Here is a 20,588-nt window from a genome sequence, read left to right as displayed (position 1 = left end):
GTGGAAGTTAGATTCAGGTAAAGTTAGAAGCAATATTTCGGAGTAGTGTTATTCAGCCATGCACAGCTACATTTTCATCACAAAGAATAAAAGAGCTATCTGTAAAAGAGGCGGAGTGGCGGCCTTAGGCTGAGTTTTGACAGGCTGTTGTTACAATTCATTATCACTCGGTGTTGATTCAATGCCAAGACACAAACACCACAATGTCAAGATGTCAATCCATGGTTACTGTATGTTTCTCATTGATTCAACACAATTCAGCCCCTTCCTTCCACTTGCTTCCTGGCTGCTTGAAAGCAAGTGAATTCTCATCTCCCTACTCTGTTTTGGCATCTTCAAAGAACACAAAGCGATCCTGGCAGCTCAATTCATATGCCAGCTCCACCTGCTATACGTTCGAGTTGTGTTCAAAAGCAGGAGCCAAAAAAGAGCATCACAAAGGGATATCAAAGGGCTGAAATTATTAACATTTGTATGATATCAGAATCTGGATGGCAACCAAGTTCAGATCCCTGTTTTCCTGGGAACAATAAATATTTGTTTAAAGAAAGGAGTTTATAATCTAAGCAGAAAGACAGCTGAGCACAGAAAGGAATATAATCAAGACAACACGGGGACTTCTAAACTTCAGGTTAATTCCATTAGAGTGCATCAGAAAAGTGAGAGAGAGTTTAAAAAACAGAAAGGAAAAAGGAGGGCAAGATGCGAGAGAAGTAAGCAAGGGTGAAACACGTATGGGAAGTGGGCAAGGCCATGCTGTCAGACAACGATACGTGGGCCCCAATCCTCATCCTGCTTGTACATCTTTTTGGTTTTAACCTGTTTCAGATATCAATTCATCCCATCATTCCCTCTTCCCTCTCAATAGTCCACATGTTTTCTTGTTTGTTAAATATTTTTGCTACTAATTTCAGTATTTTTCATATTTCCTAATTTCAGCAATAGCTTTTGTCTTAACACTCAAATCCACTGAACTGAAGCAAGGCTGTTTGTAGGTTCATACACTACACAGGGAGCTGAAAACTTATCTATGAGGTCTAATACATGGAAATGTTGGCAAAATAACCACATCCAGATCTTGTAGTGGAATGAAGTGTATTTATGACGTGACTTATGAACTTATTATTAGACAGACAGATCTGAAAAAGATGCTTCAAACACAACTACCATGCAGGTTAAAAATACACACACGGAGATACATATATTCCAATTCTTTTTGTGACAGATGATTAAAAACTACTGCATTCAAGGGCTAGCTTCTTATGAAATGTATTATTTGAATTTTGGCAGTGAGCACTCAGGCCTTGAAAACAAAGCTAACCTGGGAAATCTGTGTCTTTGTAGGCAACGTTCATGTACAAAATATGAAGGTTGCATCAGACCCTGTGAGTTCTGCCAACAATTACTCCACTGAAAAAAGCACAAAAGAGAAGGCAAGAAAATTCCCAGTAAAAATGATGACACCAAAGAAAGTCTAGCCCTTTGTCTAGTTTTATTCTTTGAATCTCATTTTGTTGAAACCTAGCCAAAACTGATGAAGTCATTGTTTTGTTTTCTTTTTAGAATTAGCTTCAGGTTCTATGTTTTTCCTATGCAATTTTTAGGCCATTTCTTAGTAAAAATCAAGATACCTGAGCTAGAAACCACCCTACCCACGAGAGCCATGTGGTGCATCGATATTATAAATATATAATAAATAAATAAATGAACAGATTAGAGAGAAACTATGCAATTCAGGGTGAAATATTACAGAAGTAAAGCAGACACAGTTCAGCCAAGATTTTCTGAATAGGCTAAATGAGCATGTTGGGACAATAATCTGATGAATACGTTGAACAAGTGTGAGCATTATCTGCATATAACAGAAGTTCATAATTTAATTAAACATAGGGAAATCTGTTACAATATAGTGTTTTTTCTTACTGTAGAAGAGTCACGCTGGCAAATGGGATGTTTTGGCACATAAGAATGTGAAATTTATGGGGAAATGGCCCAAATAACTTGTTCTATGAATAGGACCCTAAAGGATTATCTTAAACACTTCCATATAGTGCACATCATAGCATTAGAATGTAACAGTATATACAAAAATGGAAATATAAAAAAGGGGGGTTAAGAAAGACTGAAAATGTCATTGAACCGCGTATAATGAATAGTTTATATAGTTTATTTCTCTAAAGTTTCTGTAAGGAAAGCTGAAAGCATACACACAGTTTTAGGAAATCATGCACCTGGCATCTCACTTATGACAGAAAGATAAGCACGCTATACATATGCCTTAATCGCAGCAATTATATTGTTGCTAAGACTTTGAATTAATTTTTTGATTGAAATATCACTAATATTATTCTGGAACTATGCTTGAGTTCAATGAACTTACTACTATTCTATTACAAATCCAGATGAAACCAATTTTCTGGTAAAATGATTCTTGTTCTTTTCATTAGAATGACACACATATTAAGTTGTGCTTCATTTGTACTCCCCAATATAGATGTTAGTGGTGTAATGTATCATGTAGCAAAATTACATTTGCAGACAGCTTTACACAGTATATATATAATGAATGTCTCATGTGGTTAACAATAATACCTACTAATATGGAAAGAAACTAGTATAAACTCTTAATTTTCAAACTAAAATTTTACTCCTAAAGCAAGAAGCTTTCATTAGAAATAATGCTTTGGGGAAAATAATATCATTTGAAACAAAACTGGCCTAGTAGCCCCAGGTTTACATTAGGTGCAAGCTCCCATTTCAAGGTTAAGTCAGGTCTAATACTGGGTTTGAATTCAATGACACCAAATTCAAAGATCAACTTTATTAATGGTGGAATTCTCATGAAATACATTTCTCTCAGGAGTTCTCTATTATCTGATCCATAATCTAGGAAAAACCATTCCTGAGAGATTCTGGCTGTATCTAAACTGAAATGGAAACCTGATCCCTTTCAGACATGCCCCAAAAGCAGAACTGTAAAGGCAGCTTCCTGTCTGGAAATTAACATTTGAATCATCATAAATTCAAACAGATTCACATACAAGATGCTTGCCACTTATCGCTTTAAAATAAGTCCTAAAGTTAAAAAACAGGCCCCAGTGACTTCAGAAAAACTCTCTGGGAGTTGAGAAAGGATATGGTAATCATCTTTAATAATTTTCTCTATGCTGAAGCAGAAAGTGCCTTCATTGCCATCAGATTTTTACTGAATAGCCCTTACAATGAACAGTATCCACAGTTGCTCTTACATATCCTAAAAGCACGTAGACCTCTGCTTACAGAAAATATGTCCAAACCGATCTCATCTTTCTCCTTTTTCTGCCCACTGGGTAGTTTTCTAGTCCTTTGGCTGGGATAACACTGTACACTACCTCGGCTTGTCTCTGCCATCGCACAGGAAGCTGTAGTGCATGGGATCAAGCAGTCAGAGATATGGCTGTATACAGCACATACAGCTAGATAACTAGATAAGGAATGTCACAAATAGATTTTACAGTGGCAGTTTATTTATTGCTTATATACTGGCTGGCTGCAGTTTAGCTTATCAGACAGCTTTACAAGATTAAGGTATTTTTTGCATGTGGCATTTTTATTTATGAGCTAAGGACATTGTGGTCAGAGCTGCTAGGCCTTTTCTTCTGAAAGGGCAAGTGACAGGGCTTGTCTCCAGAATCTGAGTTTTGCATGCACTGGGCCTGATTCATTAATCACTTCCACTAGCTCTGCCAGAAGAAACTTCGGCTGTGAGCCGCTGTGGTGGAAAATCCATCCAACACTGAGGAGTGGAGTGTTAGAGCAATTCAAGGTGCTAGCAAGCCTTGTTCTTGAGGAGAGCAGAAGCCAACTGGCACACATGAAATTGTAGGTGTGGCAAACTGGAGAGTGGGAATGGCCAGTTCTCCCAGGAGATCCACTGATTCAACATATTTACTGGGCAACTTCCAGTGTCAGGCCTCCTAAGGAGAACTTGTCATACTTCACAGCTGCCTGCTGCTGGCAGAAATCACAGGGTTGGCAATGACATGAGTATCACCTGCTGTTGCCTGGGTATAATTCAACCCAAGGGAACTGCGGGCCTCACCTTTTAAGGGTTATTTGTGTGAAAATTGCTGCCTTTCTCCCAGAGCCAGAAGCAGATTAATCAAATGCACTACAGTTAAAAAAAAAAAAAAAAAAAAGTTTTTTTGCTTTAATTATTTATCTACCATCTCTCTCTTCTGGAATAGGATTATACGAATGTTACATCGTACAGAAAGGGAACCTGTGCAAGGTGGTGACTGCTGACCATAAACCATCCTGAATTATTGTGCTTGTACACATGCTCTGTTGATCACTGGTATCGCAAACTCCTGCAGGAGCTGCACACCTTGAAGGGACTACAACATCTGGGGTGAAAGGCAGCAGCTGTTTAAACAGCACAAAGCATCGCTACAAATCAGTTGAGCACAAGTCATGAAGTATGTTGTATGTGACTGGTTTTCATAAAACGTGTCTGTAAAAATAAAATGTGATTGCATCACAGTAACAGCAACTGTATAGTCAAAACTCCAGCTTTACATTCAGTCATGGAAATCATCTATGCCAGTGTACCTAAATACACATGCTTTTGCATATGGACATATAAAAATCTGGGCTTAGGCAAACAGGGAATATAAGGAGTAATTATCCCATTTAAGATCTGAAAGGGACACAGGCGGTTAACCTCTTTGCTCATGTGAAGAGTGCCACTGTATCATTAATGATCACAAAGGATCAGGAGCTCACTTTTAATGTCTGAAAGGCAGCACCCCCAGGAAAAGCACTTGCTAGTTTAAGATGAGAACTGATTCGTTAATCCTCCAAAATGTGTAACTTTCCTAATAAATGATATAAAACATTCTGAATCACAATTGGCACTATAATTTCAAAAGAAAAGTCCATTTGGGAAGCCTAAATTTGAGACCTCATGGTGTCATGCAGACTGAAATCTTTAAAAACTGTAATAATGATGGAAAGAAAATTATGCACCATAAGGTTTTAAACAAGAAGCAGCATTTCTTAAACTTTAACACATTGTTTGAATAAGCAAAATGGGATTAAAGGCCAGACTCACATTACTACTGCAGGTTTTGTATCGAATATTCCGACCTTCACAGTTCCTGAAAAACAGGGTAAAAATGGTTACACTGCATAACAGCAAAACACAACCCTGCCTGTTTTACAGCTAGTTACTCTCTTGGAAATTAGACTTTTATTGCTACTGCCCTACCATAATTTGGACTCAAAACACAAGGTTTAAATACAAAGGGGATTTGGGGACTCAACAGGTTACACTGCTGTCTCTCTTCAGCAAAGAACGTGTGGCTTTCCCTGTAAGCCCAATTTACTGCAAACCTTACGAAAAACACATTTATTTTGTGAAAAAGATTTCACAAGGCATCCCTAAACTTGATCTATTCTGACTGCAGCAAAGCTATTTCTAATCTGGGAGATGTAACCCAGAGGAAAAGAGGATTGGAATACCTAAGCAATCCTTTAATCAAGCACAGGGCTAATGAGTATTGATTTCCCTTTCTCCTAGGAAAGAAAACACAGCCTCAAATCTTTCCTTTCTCCCCCAAAAACAATGTAACCCTTTTGAAAAACAGCATGTAATTTTACTGACCCACCACCACATGAGCAGAATTCATAACTTTATATGAAATCTATTTCTCATGACTGCATGCATTTCTAAGGTGCGCAATGCATATGAATGCTGAAATCCAGGCAATTCAGATTCTCAGCAAAGTCTGTTGTTAGTAGCTAAAATAACGGGCATGTAAAGTCATGATTATTTACTATGGTCTCATAAATATGGGTGTGTGTGGATTTCACTTTTTTTTTTCTCAGGGACCCAGTTTGCCAAACTTCTCAATAACTGGCCAGCACTTCTGCACCGTGTAAGATACTCTCTGTAAGAATGGCTAAATCAAGCCCTTGAAGGAACTGAAAACATATTTCAAACGAGTTGACAGGAAATTACAATTAGTGGTGTCTCTAAAATCAGAAATAGTGTTTTCGAATAATCCTTTCATACCAAAAAGACCTGCCTTACATTAAAGAATGCACAAATGTATAGCTGGTAATTTACAGCTCTTGGACTAAATTTCCCACTTTTTGCAAGAAAATTGATTGCAAATATTAAAAAATTCTTTAATATATGTGAGGGATTGAAAAATACCATTTGAAAAGGAAAAAGCAAGATGCCTGGAGCAAGAGTTCAAGCAGCTCAGCAGAAGGTACAACTCTCCAAGCTCAAGGTATTATATGTCTCAAATTTCCAATCTTTTGCTACAAACGATTGCATCACAATGTGCAAGTTAAAAATGTTTATGATACATACAAATGTGAAAACTTTGTTTCACAATTGCGCATTTCCTGGACATTACAACAACAATAAAACACAGAAAAAAAAACTTTTAAGCTACACATTTGTCAAGGTATGGAAAACACATGTTTTTCAGAAGGGGAACACATTAAAAATATTAATAAAACCACAGTGGAATTTATATTGCTACAATTTATTGAGCTCATTTCACAGTCCCTAACACACTGGTAGAATATCACGGCTTCTTTCTGGAACTATTACTTTTCTTAAAGATCTTTGTGCATTTTGCACTAAAAGAAACAGGAAATGTTTTAAACAATCATCTTTAGCCATGTATTTCATACAGTTTGCACTTACCTAGCGTATCACTCTACAAGCCATTTTTAAGAAAAAATTACTTCCTGGGTGACAACGCATTTAACTTAAAAAATCTCAACAAACCAGAAATTTAAGTATAATCAGCAATTTTTAAAATGTTCAAGAATAATTCAAGTAAAGCCAGCAAGTATGGATGCCAGCACAGATGCTTCAAAGCTGGTTGGGATCTCTTCTCGCCTGACTACAGGCCTATTGCATTACTCCTACTTTTAGGATTGTAGCAACAAGTCCTACATTAGTCCAGCTTTGTGCTGAGGTAAATTGTTTTCACCACATACACTGTTCTCTTTAAGCTACACTAAGGCTTATCCACAAAAACATATGGCCACCAGGACTAGTGCACTGAGAGAACTGGCAGAGAAAAAGCTTCCTAACAGAAAGCAGAATTTGATACACTTATGTGTGGAGTAAGTCACTTGTTTTTTACTACAGGGAAGACATGGAAGAGCCACACGGAAGGCTAATTTGTATGCAGGTTAACTCACCGTTCACTTTATATTCCAGTGACAGGGACTCCTCTCAATACTTGACTGTACCAGATAAATCATTGTTGTTATTTCACAAACATATTTAATAGCATGCTGAAGTTCTGTCAGAATTGAAGGCTAAGATATTTATCTAACATAACAGAAATATATTAAAAGCCGGATTTCATAAAACTTGATCTGTCCACAGCGCTTGGTTCCAGATAAAGAAGCAGCAACGCATCTCTGTAGACACCAGAAGAGGACAGGGAATTATGGAAGAGCTGCAGAAGAATAAATACACGAGCTCATTGCTTACCTGCCATTTAAACATCTCCTCAGCGAGTAGGAGGCTCCCCCGCCACAGGTCCGTGAGCAATCACTCCAGGCCCCCCAGGCATCCCAGGAGCCTTCCTTATCTTCATCAGAGCGGGTAATTCTGGAGGTCTACAAAAACAGAAAAAGAGGGGGGCGCATGGGGGAGAAAGAAAATGGATGTGTTTGGTACATGTTTAACTGCTTGGCATTAATAGGCTCAAGTACGTTACTTTGCTGCTTATTTACAGTATCTCAAATTCATGTACTATTTTAATATAGAATAGTAACATGGGAAAGGAAGCAGAGTCTTTGAAGATACAGTATGTTTGATGCGTTGCCTTCTGCCAAAGGACCGCTATGTCCAAATACGCTGTCATTCCCAACATACGTTACGTCCGACACACTGCGTAGGAACTACACAACTGATCTCAAGCAGCCAGACAAGGCATCGTGTTCTGAGCGGGCTGCTGGGCTTTCTGAAATCCTGATCAAAGGAGTTTCATATCCAGGACTAACAAGAGGACTGAAGTCTCTTTTTACCTCCTCAAGTTTAGTACAGAAATTAAGCACCTCAAATCTTTCATAAAGTGCACACACGGAACTGCAATCAGGGAAGCAAAACAAGAATACAACTTAATTACAAAAAGTGCTATTAATTTGAAAGAGACTGGGGGAAAAGGCTAAAAGAGTGATTTTTAGGGTACAGCAATCAAACACTGATTTAAGCTTAAACTCACTCACACAGGCTTCAAAAACATTACCAGACATCACAAACATAAAAATGAATGATTTGTGACAAAACCCAAAATTCTGCTTGATGTCTTAAAAATGTCATTTTTCACTTGCGTTATATCCTGTTTAAGACAACTGACATTTCCCAGTGAAAATTCTCAGGACATTTTAGAACATGGTATCTTAACACAATAGTTCAATATTAGAATGTAATATGAATCAAATTATTCAATAATGTCCTGCTTTAAGAGAGTACTTCTTGGTTTATGATCTTCATGAAGAAAGCATAGGAAAAATCAGCTTCAGAATTACCCCAAGCATTTCTCTCACTTTGCTGCAATTCTTGAGCAGCTGTTTCATTTACATCCTACTTTCATTCGTCTGTCCCTCCAAACTTTAAAATTTCTCTTTTGAAAAATCATGCACAGATTTTTATAACAAAACAGTGATCCCCTAAGAGTTGTCAGACTTATGATGGGCCTGTTATCATTAAAAAATTAAGATTTTTAGAATCTTAAATTACACCCAGACTGAGATGTAAACACCATTTCTCTAATCACCGTGGCGATAGTTTGCACATAAGACTACTGCAAACATAACGTAACAGCTAATAACATCATTATGAAATTCATATTGTAGATAAAAATGAGGCGGCAAGTCATTTATCTCAGGTGACAGAGAACACTGACTGATATTTACTCTGCCCCAACACAATCACAAATGGGAGAACATGAAGAGCTCACCCAAGCTTTAATGAAACAACTATTTATACAGCCAGAGTTCTATTCCCATGAACTTCAGTGGGCTTCCAAGCAAAGGCGTTATACTCACATCACTATATTTTTTGACAGCGTAGGAAGACACAATTTAATCAAATCGTGTTTCAGAATCTTTACTCCCCCTCCCAGAAAACAAGTGCACAGAAACACCAACCAAAGGGCTATCTGTCAGCAAACATAAGGCAAAGAGATAAAAACATGAATAAATAAACTGCACCCAAGTAAACATTCAAGTCTTCATAAGTGCTTAAAACGCTAAAAAGATTTTCCTGACCGACTAGATCCAGAGAAGTGCAAGAGATTAGACTATGTCCCAATACTAAACCAGATGAAAACACTTTAATCCATATTTTCTGTAAGTAAGTAAACTCATGAGAACAAGACTCAATCCCATTTTCTTCCAAAATGCCTTACAAAAGTGATTTGAAAGTGAGGGATGTCTAATTCAAATCTTATGGTACAAAGGGGGGAATACATACATAACTCCCCTTAAATTCAGTGCTACAGATAAAGTCAGCAAATCTTCAGCCATGAAGAAAGTTGACTCAGATAAAAACCTACCAAGCTTGAAGTAAAAATGGCAAACAATAAAACCAAAGCTATTTTCAAAACAGCACCATACAAGGAATACACCTCAATATTGGGCTGTGTAGGCCAAGGAATTTCCTCCTAAATATCATAGTAAAAAATTAATTTATTAATTAAAATGACCCAGAACTTGAGCAAACTGGCCCATTTCTGTGAATGAGCTGTTACACTTAGGATGCATTCACACCGCAGTTTTAAGTATAACTATTGAACAAGCATCATTTTAGGAACCCAAAGGGCAAACAGTTAATCTTAGCTACACTTAAGCAGAACTAAGGACTACTCAAACACATTTTAAAGGCATTAAGAGTAGGCAGATTTAGTATAATAGCACTACTCCCCATAGTTAAACAGCTAACAGAAACGTTGGCAATTTCCAAATTTTTCCATCCCCTTCCTCAAAAAAAACTTGAGCTTATAAAAAAAACTACTTGTGAATTAGAGAATATGCTATCTCCGTTTGAACGCTAGACTACAGAAGTTGGTCTAAACACATCAGTGGCTCCTTAACTTTCTTGCTCCCACAACTTCACAAATTTTACAAACACTTACTATAAAGCTTTAAAAGCATACTTAGGCCAATCTACCGTTCCAGAAACGATGGAGCCCAGCTCTGCCAAGATCCCCGAGGAATTTTCACACTGGCGTTGGGTATACTTTATATCAGAAGCCAATTCTGAAAAGCCTGACACTGAAAATGGAACCAACTGCCTTTAATCTTGAATAAAAAGAGCTCAGCACTTCCCAACAAATCACTCAGCACATGAAAATGAGTCAAGATGAACAAAAGTCACTTATTTCAAATTTATGAGTGCAAAATTAAAGTTTGTCCTCTGTAATCCCAAGGCAAATGATTGTTTTTTAATACGTTGAGAAATGATTAAACTTATGATATTAAAAAAAGCAATACATGCCACTCTCTTTTTCCAGAATAGCTAGTTTCTTTTGACAAAGCAGTGACAATGCCTAAAATAATCCTAACTTCATTATTGTATTAAAACCAGCCACATGATATTAACAGACAGAATGTCCTCTAAAGCCCTAAACAATGTCCAGTTGTTCACTTACCAAACTGCTTTGATAAAAGCCATTGTTCTGAACTGTATCTAATTAAAAAGCTGTAAATACTAGGGTGATCAAAGCAGAAGTTTATGCCAACAAAGCCTTCTTCAGAATCATTGACTAATTCAGTGCCCACAGTGTTGATTTAAACTCTAGCTAGTTCAAACTATTTGTCCCATGGGAAAGAATTAAAAGCAGCTTGCACTGGCTTAGCAATTTACTAGTAAAATAATATTGATTTACTAGCTGTCTGGTTTCATAAACTCTACATATTTCATTTGTCTACACCATGGTACCAAATTGAAGTAAAATAAAGAAAAGATTATCAACATTATAATTTAAACCAACAAAACCTTGGAAGCTCATTTAAGAATTAAATCAAGAGCTAATTGCAATTGGGCACAAAAGGGTATTATTGTACCTCAGGATTGCATTCGTGGTTTGCTTCTTGACTTCAATTTTTCATGATTTTATTGTCTTCAGTCATAATTCTAACAAGGTTCAGCAATGAAGTTTTGCTGAACCATATTAGAATGGAAGTGGTTTTCCTTTAGTGGTTTAATTTTGCAACATGTGAAGTGCAACACATACATTAAGCATATTCACTGTGAAAGTACGTATGTGCCTACACATACATAAATGTGTGCATGCACACCCATGATGTAACGTGATCAAGTAAAGCCACAAGTGCTGTAGTGAATCCAGATAAAATAACTTAAACCAGCTATAAACCTAGATGATTTGCTGCTCCTTACGTAGAACTAGATGGCAAAAGGCGTCACATTTCCACTGGATCCAGCAACGCTAGCAGGAGTTGTATACATTCTAAAAGCATCCCATATGAATGCAGGGTTAGATGCAAGCAATATCTGAGAACATATACAATGTTCTCTGCAGAAATTAATCCTGTTTATATGATAAAGGTAGTTCCAAATTATTTCATCCCGATCTATTGGATGTATTTTGAAAGTAAAAAAAAAAAAAAAAAAAAAAAAAAGTCAGTCGTGACACAGTACATGGGCCTGGGCAAGGATCACTTGAATCAGGGGATGGAGGAAAATAAATTACAAGTTTTGAAGCACTTGGTGATATAGGCAGAGTCTCAAAGAGTGAGATGACAGTATGCCAAGGTTTCCTCAAGGTCTGAGGCCCAGTAACGTGCAACCTGAGTCTCTGCTGACAACCCCTAACTGACAGAGACAGCCTTTTACATGGAGAATTTTACTGAAAGTGTGGCATTGGTAGATTTGGACAGGGGAGGAAATGTTAGTGCCAGTTTCCCTTCTGTCCAGGGTTCTGTTTCGCTTCTGTCACATATGGGCACATACTGTAACACCACGTTCTGCAAATTATTTGTGTGTGTGTGTGTGTGTTTCAGGCCATACTTGCCTTGCCATGTACTACTCCAAGTATAGTAGAAGTGGGCACTGAGGTAAAATAAATGAAATCCAGATGTTACCAGGGCTGATCATTAATCTAAAAGAAGGGGATTTTTACTGTCACTCGTAACACCCAGTAAATAACAACAGCTACATTGACACACGTTACAAAAATCAAACACAGTGCTGTTATACAGAGAAAAATGATTATTTGGCCAAACTTTTGTTTGGCTGTTATGAAGGATGACATAATTGTCTTGAATTTGGTCATGCAGACTTCAAAGGAGATGCAGTGCCAGAGAATGAAGGTCAGTTTATGCAATTTTATTATTATTCAGACATCCATTACATAAGGCTTGGATATGTAAATGTTTAGCATTCAGCGTAACAGATTCAGCTTCTCAACAGAAATGCTCTGATACCTTGAATGTTTGTTTTCCAGAGTTTTTAGCACACATTCTCGCTTTAAATACAAACACAAACCACATTGTAACAGAAGTGTAAAGAAAGAAATGTAGAGATGCAACACTCGATCCATCTGCACGAGTCCCCAGGTGGTAGTCCTGCCATGTACGTATCACAACACAAACTGCCCCGGACTCTGCCCTGAGATGTGCCCCTGAGCACTTCCCCAGAGCAGGGTGCCCAGCTCTGCCAGGTTCTAGAAGAGATTCAATGCAACCTCTGGGCAGCATCTACCGACACAGACCATGTGCAGGGCTGGACAGGTATTTAAAATGCTCTACTCAGTGATGTGGCTCTCAAAATAAGACATTGTCATAACCCAAGTAAGGACTTGGGTTATGCAGGAATATTTACCAATGTAACTGCTACGATGCTAGCATTAATGCAGCTCTCTGGGTGAGTGCTCATTGGTTTTTCTCATGGCTTCTTATCAAAATAGTTTGTTATTAATTTGAAAAGACATGCCAAACTCCAAAAGAGAATCCCCGTAAGGAATTACATTGGCACAGCTCTACCATATTGCTATTTAATAACACATTGCTTATAACTAAATTTCTCCATACAGAATTTAGATTCTTCAGATTAAATTCATCCAAGTGAAAGAACCTATTGAAGGGTATAAACACCACTTCAGTCCCACTGAAGGCCTAAATTAAGCAATACCCAAAGCTCAGTACTGGCCCTTCTCCCAGGAGTGAATTTCATCCTTGATGGTATTTTGAAGAGAGATGAAGCATTTCCTTTTTATTGCTTCTTCCCACTCTCACAACCCATAAATACTATTAACACTATCCTGACTTTCACAGTCTTCCAAAGCACAAGGTTATGTCGGTGTTCACTAATCTCCATGCACAGCACTGCACTATGCAGTTTTCTTCTCCTCATACCTACAAGTGCTCCAAACAGAGGTAACACAAGGAATTATGGCACTGAAGGGAAATTATCCTGCCTGAGTAGCTTTGTGATGCATTTCCCAGATTCTTCTTTCCAGACACTACACTTGGTGGAAAAGGTATCAAATTGCACTGCTGACTGTGTCCCTGAGCAGAGCGCATAACTGAAGGAACAAGTATTTACCTGCAGATAATCACTGGATATGCTATACAGCCCCAAACTGTATCCCCTCACTTTTAACTCTGGCTGTTATGTCTATGGCGTTGCGACAAAATAGACTAGAAGTCTCCTTCCTTGCTAAGGTCACATACAAAAATGATTTACACCTCTATTTGGTACAATTTAAGTAAGGTGTAGAATGCAGATTAGATTAAAGATTTAGGAAAAACGATTTCAGTTGTGGGGGCAACTAAATAGAAGAACAGTCAAACCTTATTTCCAGACAAATAAGGATTATTAATAAGATCTTGCATTACCTGATTTTAGCAGAAAAACTTTGACTTGTTTCATTATGACAGATTTCAAGACATTTCCTGATATATTTCTGCTATTGCTGGGTGCATTATATATTACCTAATTGTGCACTGTATATGTCATTAAGTTAAATAAATCTTTTACTTATTATGTACCTAAATAAATTATATATTATTCTGTATGTTAAAAAAGACATATCTGGAATTATAAAATCCTGGAGAAAAAACAGTGATTCATTATTTTAGACTGATAAAAACACTTGTGAGTAAATGCAGCTATTTTAAGCAGTTGTTAAGAAACAATTAGTTTTAATACTGTTAACATTATTTCAGTTACATTAACTATCCCTTGCGCCACCGTGTAAGGGTATCCATGCACTACGAACTGACTGCAAAATGGAATCTGTGCCTGGTAACAAAAGACCATTTCAGAAACACAAGCTGGTAAAGCTCACTGACAGAAGAATCAACAGCAAGAAATGAGCCAAAAGGCAAATGATGGACTTATTCAGCTACATGAAAGAATACATCTGGGGGCTCAGATATACTTTAGAGCTCTCAGAGTAGAATTCTACAATATATTTTTATTCTACAGCAGTTTTGAATAAATTCAAATTCAAGTTTTGGAAAATAAAACATGCAAAAGAGTCACACACAGGAAATATTTACAGTGTAATTCATTTTGATACTGAACTGAAGGCGAATCCCAGCATGTTTTCCAGTATTATACGGCATCCAGATTTTCTATTGTCAGTGCGTTGCAAAATTTCATATTGACAACACAGGCCTGCACTGCAGGAGTTGTCAGGACAAAGTTGGAGGTTTTGGCAGGTGGAGCAGGGATATTTGAGGCTTTTGGCATCCAGGAAGGGATGAAATGTTGCTTGGCTGTTTGGCACCTATGAGCTAGCTGAGGCTTTTGGCATTGAAAAGAGTCTGTATCACCTCCTTCCTTCTTTGTGAGCAGTAACAGAGGGAACATGGAATTTGTGGGCATGGAGAAGAAATCGTGGTTCCCACCCTGACAACTCCAAGCAGAAAGCAACTGCATTAGTACACCCAACTCCTGCAGTTAGTTCTGCATCTAACAACAGCTAAAGACAGCACCTACATGTTCCTGCTGAAAAGAATCAACACTGATGTAATTAAAGCATAATTAAGTTGCTATTTTTCAATTTCTGAGTTAACTATATTGTTCAGATGAGTTCAGAAAAACCCATACGAAATTCTAGTTTTACTCACTACTGACACTTTTTGATGACCTACACGGAAGTCCCAGGGTACATTTTTATTACAGAGGCACTTGCCTCTGTCCTCTCCTCTGGACAATCTGTTTCATCTTCTTGGGTGATATTCCATAAATTGCTATTTTGACAGATAAATGTCTAGCAAAGAGAAAAATCCTTTTTCAAACCCTGATAAGCATGTCCCACAAATACACATCACTGGCAACACGCCTAAAAATCCAAACTTATTTGCCCAGGTTTTCGTTCACGCTTGCCCAACTAGAGGCATGAGCCCTTTATCTGCCTTATCTACAATGGTAAATATTATTTCACATTTCACCCCTATTAGAGCATGGAGAGCATGGAGAAGATCTTAGGTCCTGAGAACAGGGAGGAAGGCTAATGACACAAAACAGTCAGACAAGAAGTCCATGCTGCTCTAATGCTTTTAGGTCCAGTCATCCAGGACAGCTGATCAGGATCAAGAATATGAAAAAATGCTTCCCAAGCTTCCAGTATTTCGTTGTCTTCCAAGATTTAAAAGCACATGTGAATACATAGCTGGAAATATATAAATTTGAACTTTCAAAACACATCCATTCCTCTGAATCTGCCCCATCCAAAATGGAAACTATACAGAGAAATGTTTAGCATCACTCCAATTCCCTCCATTTCTAAGTGGTCTGGAAAATTATAACAAAGATTTGCACGTGTAGCTGGCAAACAACCCAAAAGCCACAGACCTTGGGAAACGCACAGAGGTTCTGAAAGGGAATATAACCAAGAAAGCAATATAAATTTTAGGACTCTGCCCACTTTCTCAGTAGCCAGCCTGAGGCAAACACTTGCCAGGGCTGGGAAGAGATGTAAAGACAGATTTTTTTAAAAAAAAGCAAAAAAGAAGGAATGGGGTGTTTTATAGTTTATAAGAAACGTGATATTCCTTTTGAAAATATCATCAATTATATTAACATTCCCAATGAAGAACTTAAAATTGTCCTAATAAGTATAAAAATATTTTTAAAATTATAATTAATTACACAATATTCTCCACACTATGGTATTATTAAATACACAGTCCTTGCATTTTGTTGTGCAAAGAAGTCATCACAGATGTAATGAAAACATTCTCATTTTCACATGACAAATACAACACACAGTCTTAAATACTTTTTGAATACAGCTTTTAAGGCTATGTATTGTTATGTCGATTTCGTGGAGAAGAACCTGACCTCAGGAAGGAGGAGGAGAAGGCGCATTATGTGAGTAGCACAGCTGAGAATTACATCTCTGTGTCCAAAGTTGGATTTTAGTGCCCCTTATAGAGCTCTTCCACCTCCTATTTTGCAACCATAAACATTGTCCTTTCTACTATGCATGTCTACAGTTCGTACAAAGTATGAAAGGGAAAACATGATCTTCAGGACATCTTGTATGGGCCTACTTTAAATCTGCATTAACAACATTCCATATATTTCCTGGAGTCCACGTAGTAAGTTCCATGTAGTAAGAATTCATGCAAGCTTTACTAGAATGCTGATTCAAAATTTGCACCTGGATACACTGGATTTTTCCACCTTCACACTGCACACCACATGTTCCTCATCCAGCATAAACAGTGTGATGGGTCAGCCAGAGTCTAATGTGCAGAATTCCTCAGGTGCATAATAGAAAGAGAGACTCCAATTTCTGGGAAATATATCTGGCATTATTCTTTTTTAATTACCTTATTAAATATATTTGCAAACACCCAAATAAAGGTGCTTTTAAATACTTTTCCACGCAATTTTTAAAACTGGTCTCCAAAGTTAAAAACTGCATCGCTTCAGCACATACAGTGGAAAGAGTAACACTGATAAAAAGATGAGCGTTATGCCTGTGACAAAGCAGAGGATTTCCATTAGCTTCCAAAGATCAAATTTGCAAAATCTTCCCTGTCGAGGCTTATTTTTCAGCATTTTTTTCTGTATTCCGATTCCATATAAAATTGCAATCATACCTCAGTGATTACATATTTTTGAATGCTTTTAAATCATGCTTTCCATGTAAAAAAAAACAGTACAAAACAAAACACTCCTAAATATTTCTCTTAATGGTCAGGTACCTATCCCAGGTTCATCTCCTCTTGGTGAATACCTGTGCCAGCTTAGGACCTCCTCATTTCCTTCCTGATCTGTTCATTTCATGGAGACCAACTTGACAGTAGTTGAGGAAACCATTCCAGGGTAAGGGGAACTATGGCAGGAGTGCTACGAATTACTGAAGCTCTAGATTAAAATTAAACAAAGTACTAAACTTACAGGTTACAAGTAGGAGAAAAGCAACAGGGGAGAACACAGGGTGGAACTTCTTGTTTTCCAGCCCACAGGTAAGCTGTGAGAACATGGAGAAGAACAGACCCTAACACAAAGCCAGGAGCTGTTACCACCATCACCATCAAATTTCACTCTTGCTGGTTTGTGGTGCTCCTGGTGGTATTTGCCCAAATTAACGCTGCAAACCCTGAAGTATAAGAAAGGCTGTTCTGCTTACGTGACATGCACATGCAATCCGAGTATGACTGGATCCCAGACGTACAACAGATTCACATAATGGTATCTACTTCTTCCCACAACCTTATCAATTACTGTATTACCCTGTTAAAGGGTTGACTTGCCAAGACTCTCATGCACAAGACTTACAGACAGGTTATAGAAAAGTAAATAAAGAGGGAATACGGGCATTTAAGAATTACTTATGTTACATACTATTTACCTTACAGTTTACACCATCATAAACAAACTTTATCCCATCACAATAATAAATTATGTATTTAATTTAAATCAATACCCTAAAAGCAATCACTTCAAAACACACAAGTGCTTGACATTTACATACAGTATCTCTATACACATGCTTTTGAAAGAAAATTCACATTTTCTCTTTAATTAGTTACAACCGCCTTTTTTTCCTTTTTAAAAAATTTGTTTAGAGGACTCGCAATGAAATCATCCACTGAAACCAATCTTTTTTCTCAGAAAGAAATGACTGCACCTCTAACTTCTAAAAGAGCCCCAATGCATACCATATATTTAAAAAATTTGTTTAAAATAATTTTCCTGACTTGAGACACTGTCTGCCAAGTTCCTGCTAGAAGCAAAATTTTATGGCTGACTTCCAAACCTGTGAATAAAAGGAGTTTATAGGGGAAATACTGACAGAAGAATAAACTGTAGCAAGAGCAGCCTGTATAGAAAAGTCTTTCCTGTGTGTTCTGTTTATCCATGATTTGCAACATTCAGAACCCTGGATATTGGGATATTGCACTCCTGCCTGCGTCAATTGCATGACAAGATTATCAGTAGCGCCAGACTGATGATTTGGTTATAGGTATTTATACCTTATCAGTCAGATGAGGCATCCAAACTTCTCATTTGTGAGCTAGAGATTCGGCCCATATCTCCCGACTCACCCTGCTATTTAATACTACATGTAGCACTTTTAAGGGTAATGTTTCTATAAAAGTAATGCAAAGCAGATCACAGAACATAAGCAGATACACCTGGCAACAGAACAAATGTCAAATGGAAAAATATTAAAGCCACATTGTTAGCTGACAGCAATTATAAGAATCCTAATTTTCCTTTCTCTAAGTAAAGAACAATTAAGTTTATCAATTTGGAACTTTAAATGCATTATTGATTTATTTCTAACCCCCGATTTTTAAAGTATATACCACTTTGTGTAGAGCCATTTGAAATTAACGTATTGAAGGAGAAGACTTATTAAGCCCATAACTAAGAGGCAGTCTGACTGAAGCTGATTCTGCCCAAAGTAAATCTAAAACTTGTCAGGCTGATCATGGTGCCTTTTTACTGTGGTATAAATCAAATTTAACAAGATGAGTTTTCTTCTCAGAGAAAACAATTCTTGCCCCTTTTAACAACGAGCTGATCTCTGAGTGGTATTAAGCAATGGCATAACTGATCCAAAATCAAAATATAATTGTAGTGTTTCTTTTTATTACTCATGCTTAACCTTGTGACAAATTTAACATATAAGTTTGCTCAGCTTCTCTGGCTCCAGCTGATTTCCTGCACTTGGAGAACAGTTTCATTCACCATTGTGAACAACTCGTTTTACGCAAGGCTAGCCTTACTCTGAGATGTTGTGAGCCTTCTATGGTGGGCACCTGCACTGGTAAAATGTATCCTTAAGCTGCTTCTGCTGCTGTTCTGTCATAAATTCAACTTTTGTTTGATCATGGTTATTTACAGCCAAAAGCTTGTACCAATTCTGTCATCTTAAGCTTCCTCCAGCTGTGTTCTTTCACATACAGGGAAATACACTTAAGTTCTTCTAGAAGTTTTTTTCAGATAACTGAAAAAAATATTAAAATATCCTCCATATATCTCATCTTGCAGAGGATCCCAATATGGAGATGTTGCAAGCCAAAACATCTTTTGAGGGCCGACTTTGGGTATCACCTTTGTACATGTTAAAAAAACCTGCATTGCTGAGAAAAAAATTTTCAGCTCCATGTGCAGAGAATAGTTTCCCAGAAAGGTTTTTATGTGGGATTAAAAATGTAATATTCTCTTGTCATTCCTTTCCACTTTGAGTCAAACAAAATATAATTCACTGAAATACATTTGATATCTGGTGAATAGTTTCCCTTTTATTGATTTTCTAGCTTCCAGCCCAGGGAGAAAAAAAAACTGTCAAGGGAACAGTTACAATGGCAGCACAAGTCTAGATCCAATTCCCAAAGAAGCAAAAGAAAAAAAAGAAAAAAAAAAAAGCCACTGACTTCAAATAAAGGAAGAGGAGGGCTTAATTACATATGTGGGGTAATAGCATGCATTTCCCCATTTGGAAAAATGTTAGCACAACTTGCTTTCTGTTCTATGTCCAAGTTCCTGAGTTTTAATTCTCCAAAGATAGAATTATCCAACCAAGAGTACTCATAGGAGAAAAAGACAATTTCATCTATCTTGAGTTTGACTGACTTCATTCCAGATCTCTACTACTGCGTATCTTTAGCTACAGTATCTTTAGCATTCAGCACAGGGCAAGAGGCCTGGATGTGGAATGACTCTTTCCATATCTGTTCAGTGCCAGTGTTTCCTATTATCAGTCCAATATTTTATGGTTATTGTATTAGCTTCCCAGCAGTACTTTCTCAAGTTCTGTAGCCTGAAACCTCCATTAACAGATGCTAAATACAATCGTTGTTTTTCACTTTTAGATCTTGTGAAAGCCTGTAAAATGAGTGGTCAGTTTGTCCAATTTTCTAAAGAAATTTTCCAAGATTTGAATGGGCAACATATAAAACCACTAAAAATACTCTTGGCAGCTCATTCATTTGGATTGTGTTCCTTCTGCCAAGCCAACTAATGAATAGCTTATTCCAAGATAGGACTTCCGCATGAATTTTTTGTAGTAAAGGTAAGAATATCTATTTATATAATTCCCTGGTTGCTTGTATTTGAAGGGTTTAGAGAA

General features: G+C 37.3%; 1 protein-coding gene across 3 annotated transcripts in view; it reads right to left on the bottom strand.

The window, feature by feature from the left end:
* The window catches only part of ADAMTSL3 (ADAMTS like 3), a 203,288-nt gene that overhangs the window by 94,133 nt on the left and 88,567 nt on the right, over positions 1 to 20,588 (bottom strand). For all 3 annotated transcript variants that reach the window (XM_056345954.1, XM_056345955.1, XM_056345953.1), the window contains 2 exons: positions 7,508 to 7,635; positions 5,093 to 5,138 (listed from right to left, as the gene is read on the bottom strand). In XM_056345954.1, the coding sequence (XP_056201929.1) occupies positions 5,093 to 5,138; positions 7,508 to 7,635 (174 nt within the window). The remainder of the gene's footprint in view (positions 1 to 5,092; positions 5,139 to 7,507; positions 7,636 to 20,588) is intronic.

The sequence above is a fragment of the Falco biarmicus genome, chromosome 7 (genome assembly GCF_023638135.1).
Source record: "Falco biarmicus isolate bFalBia1 chromosome 7, bFalBia1.pri, whole genome shotgun sequence".
In the NCBI taxonomy this organism is placed as follows: Eukaryota; Metazoa; Chordata; class Aves; order Falconiformes; family Falconidae; genus Falco; species Falco biarmicus.
Note: the sequence above shows the minus strand (reverse complement) of the source record. Positions and strands in the feature narration are given on the sequence as shown.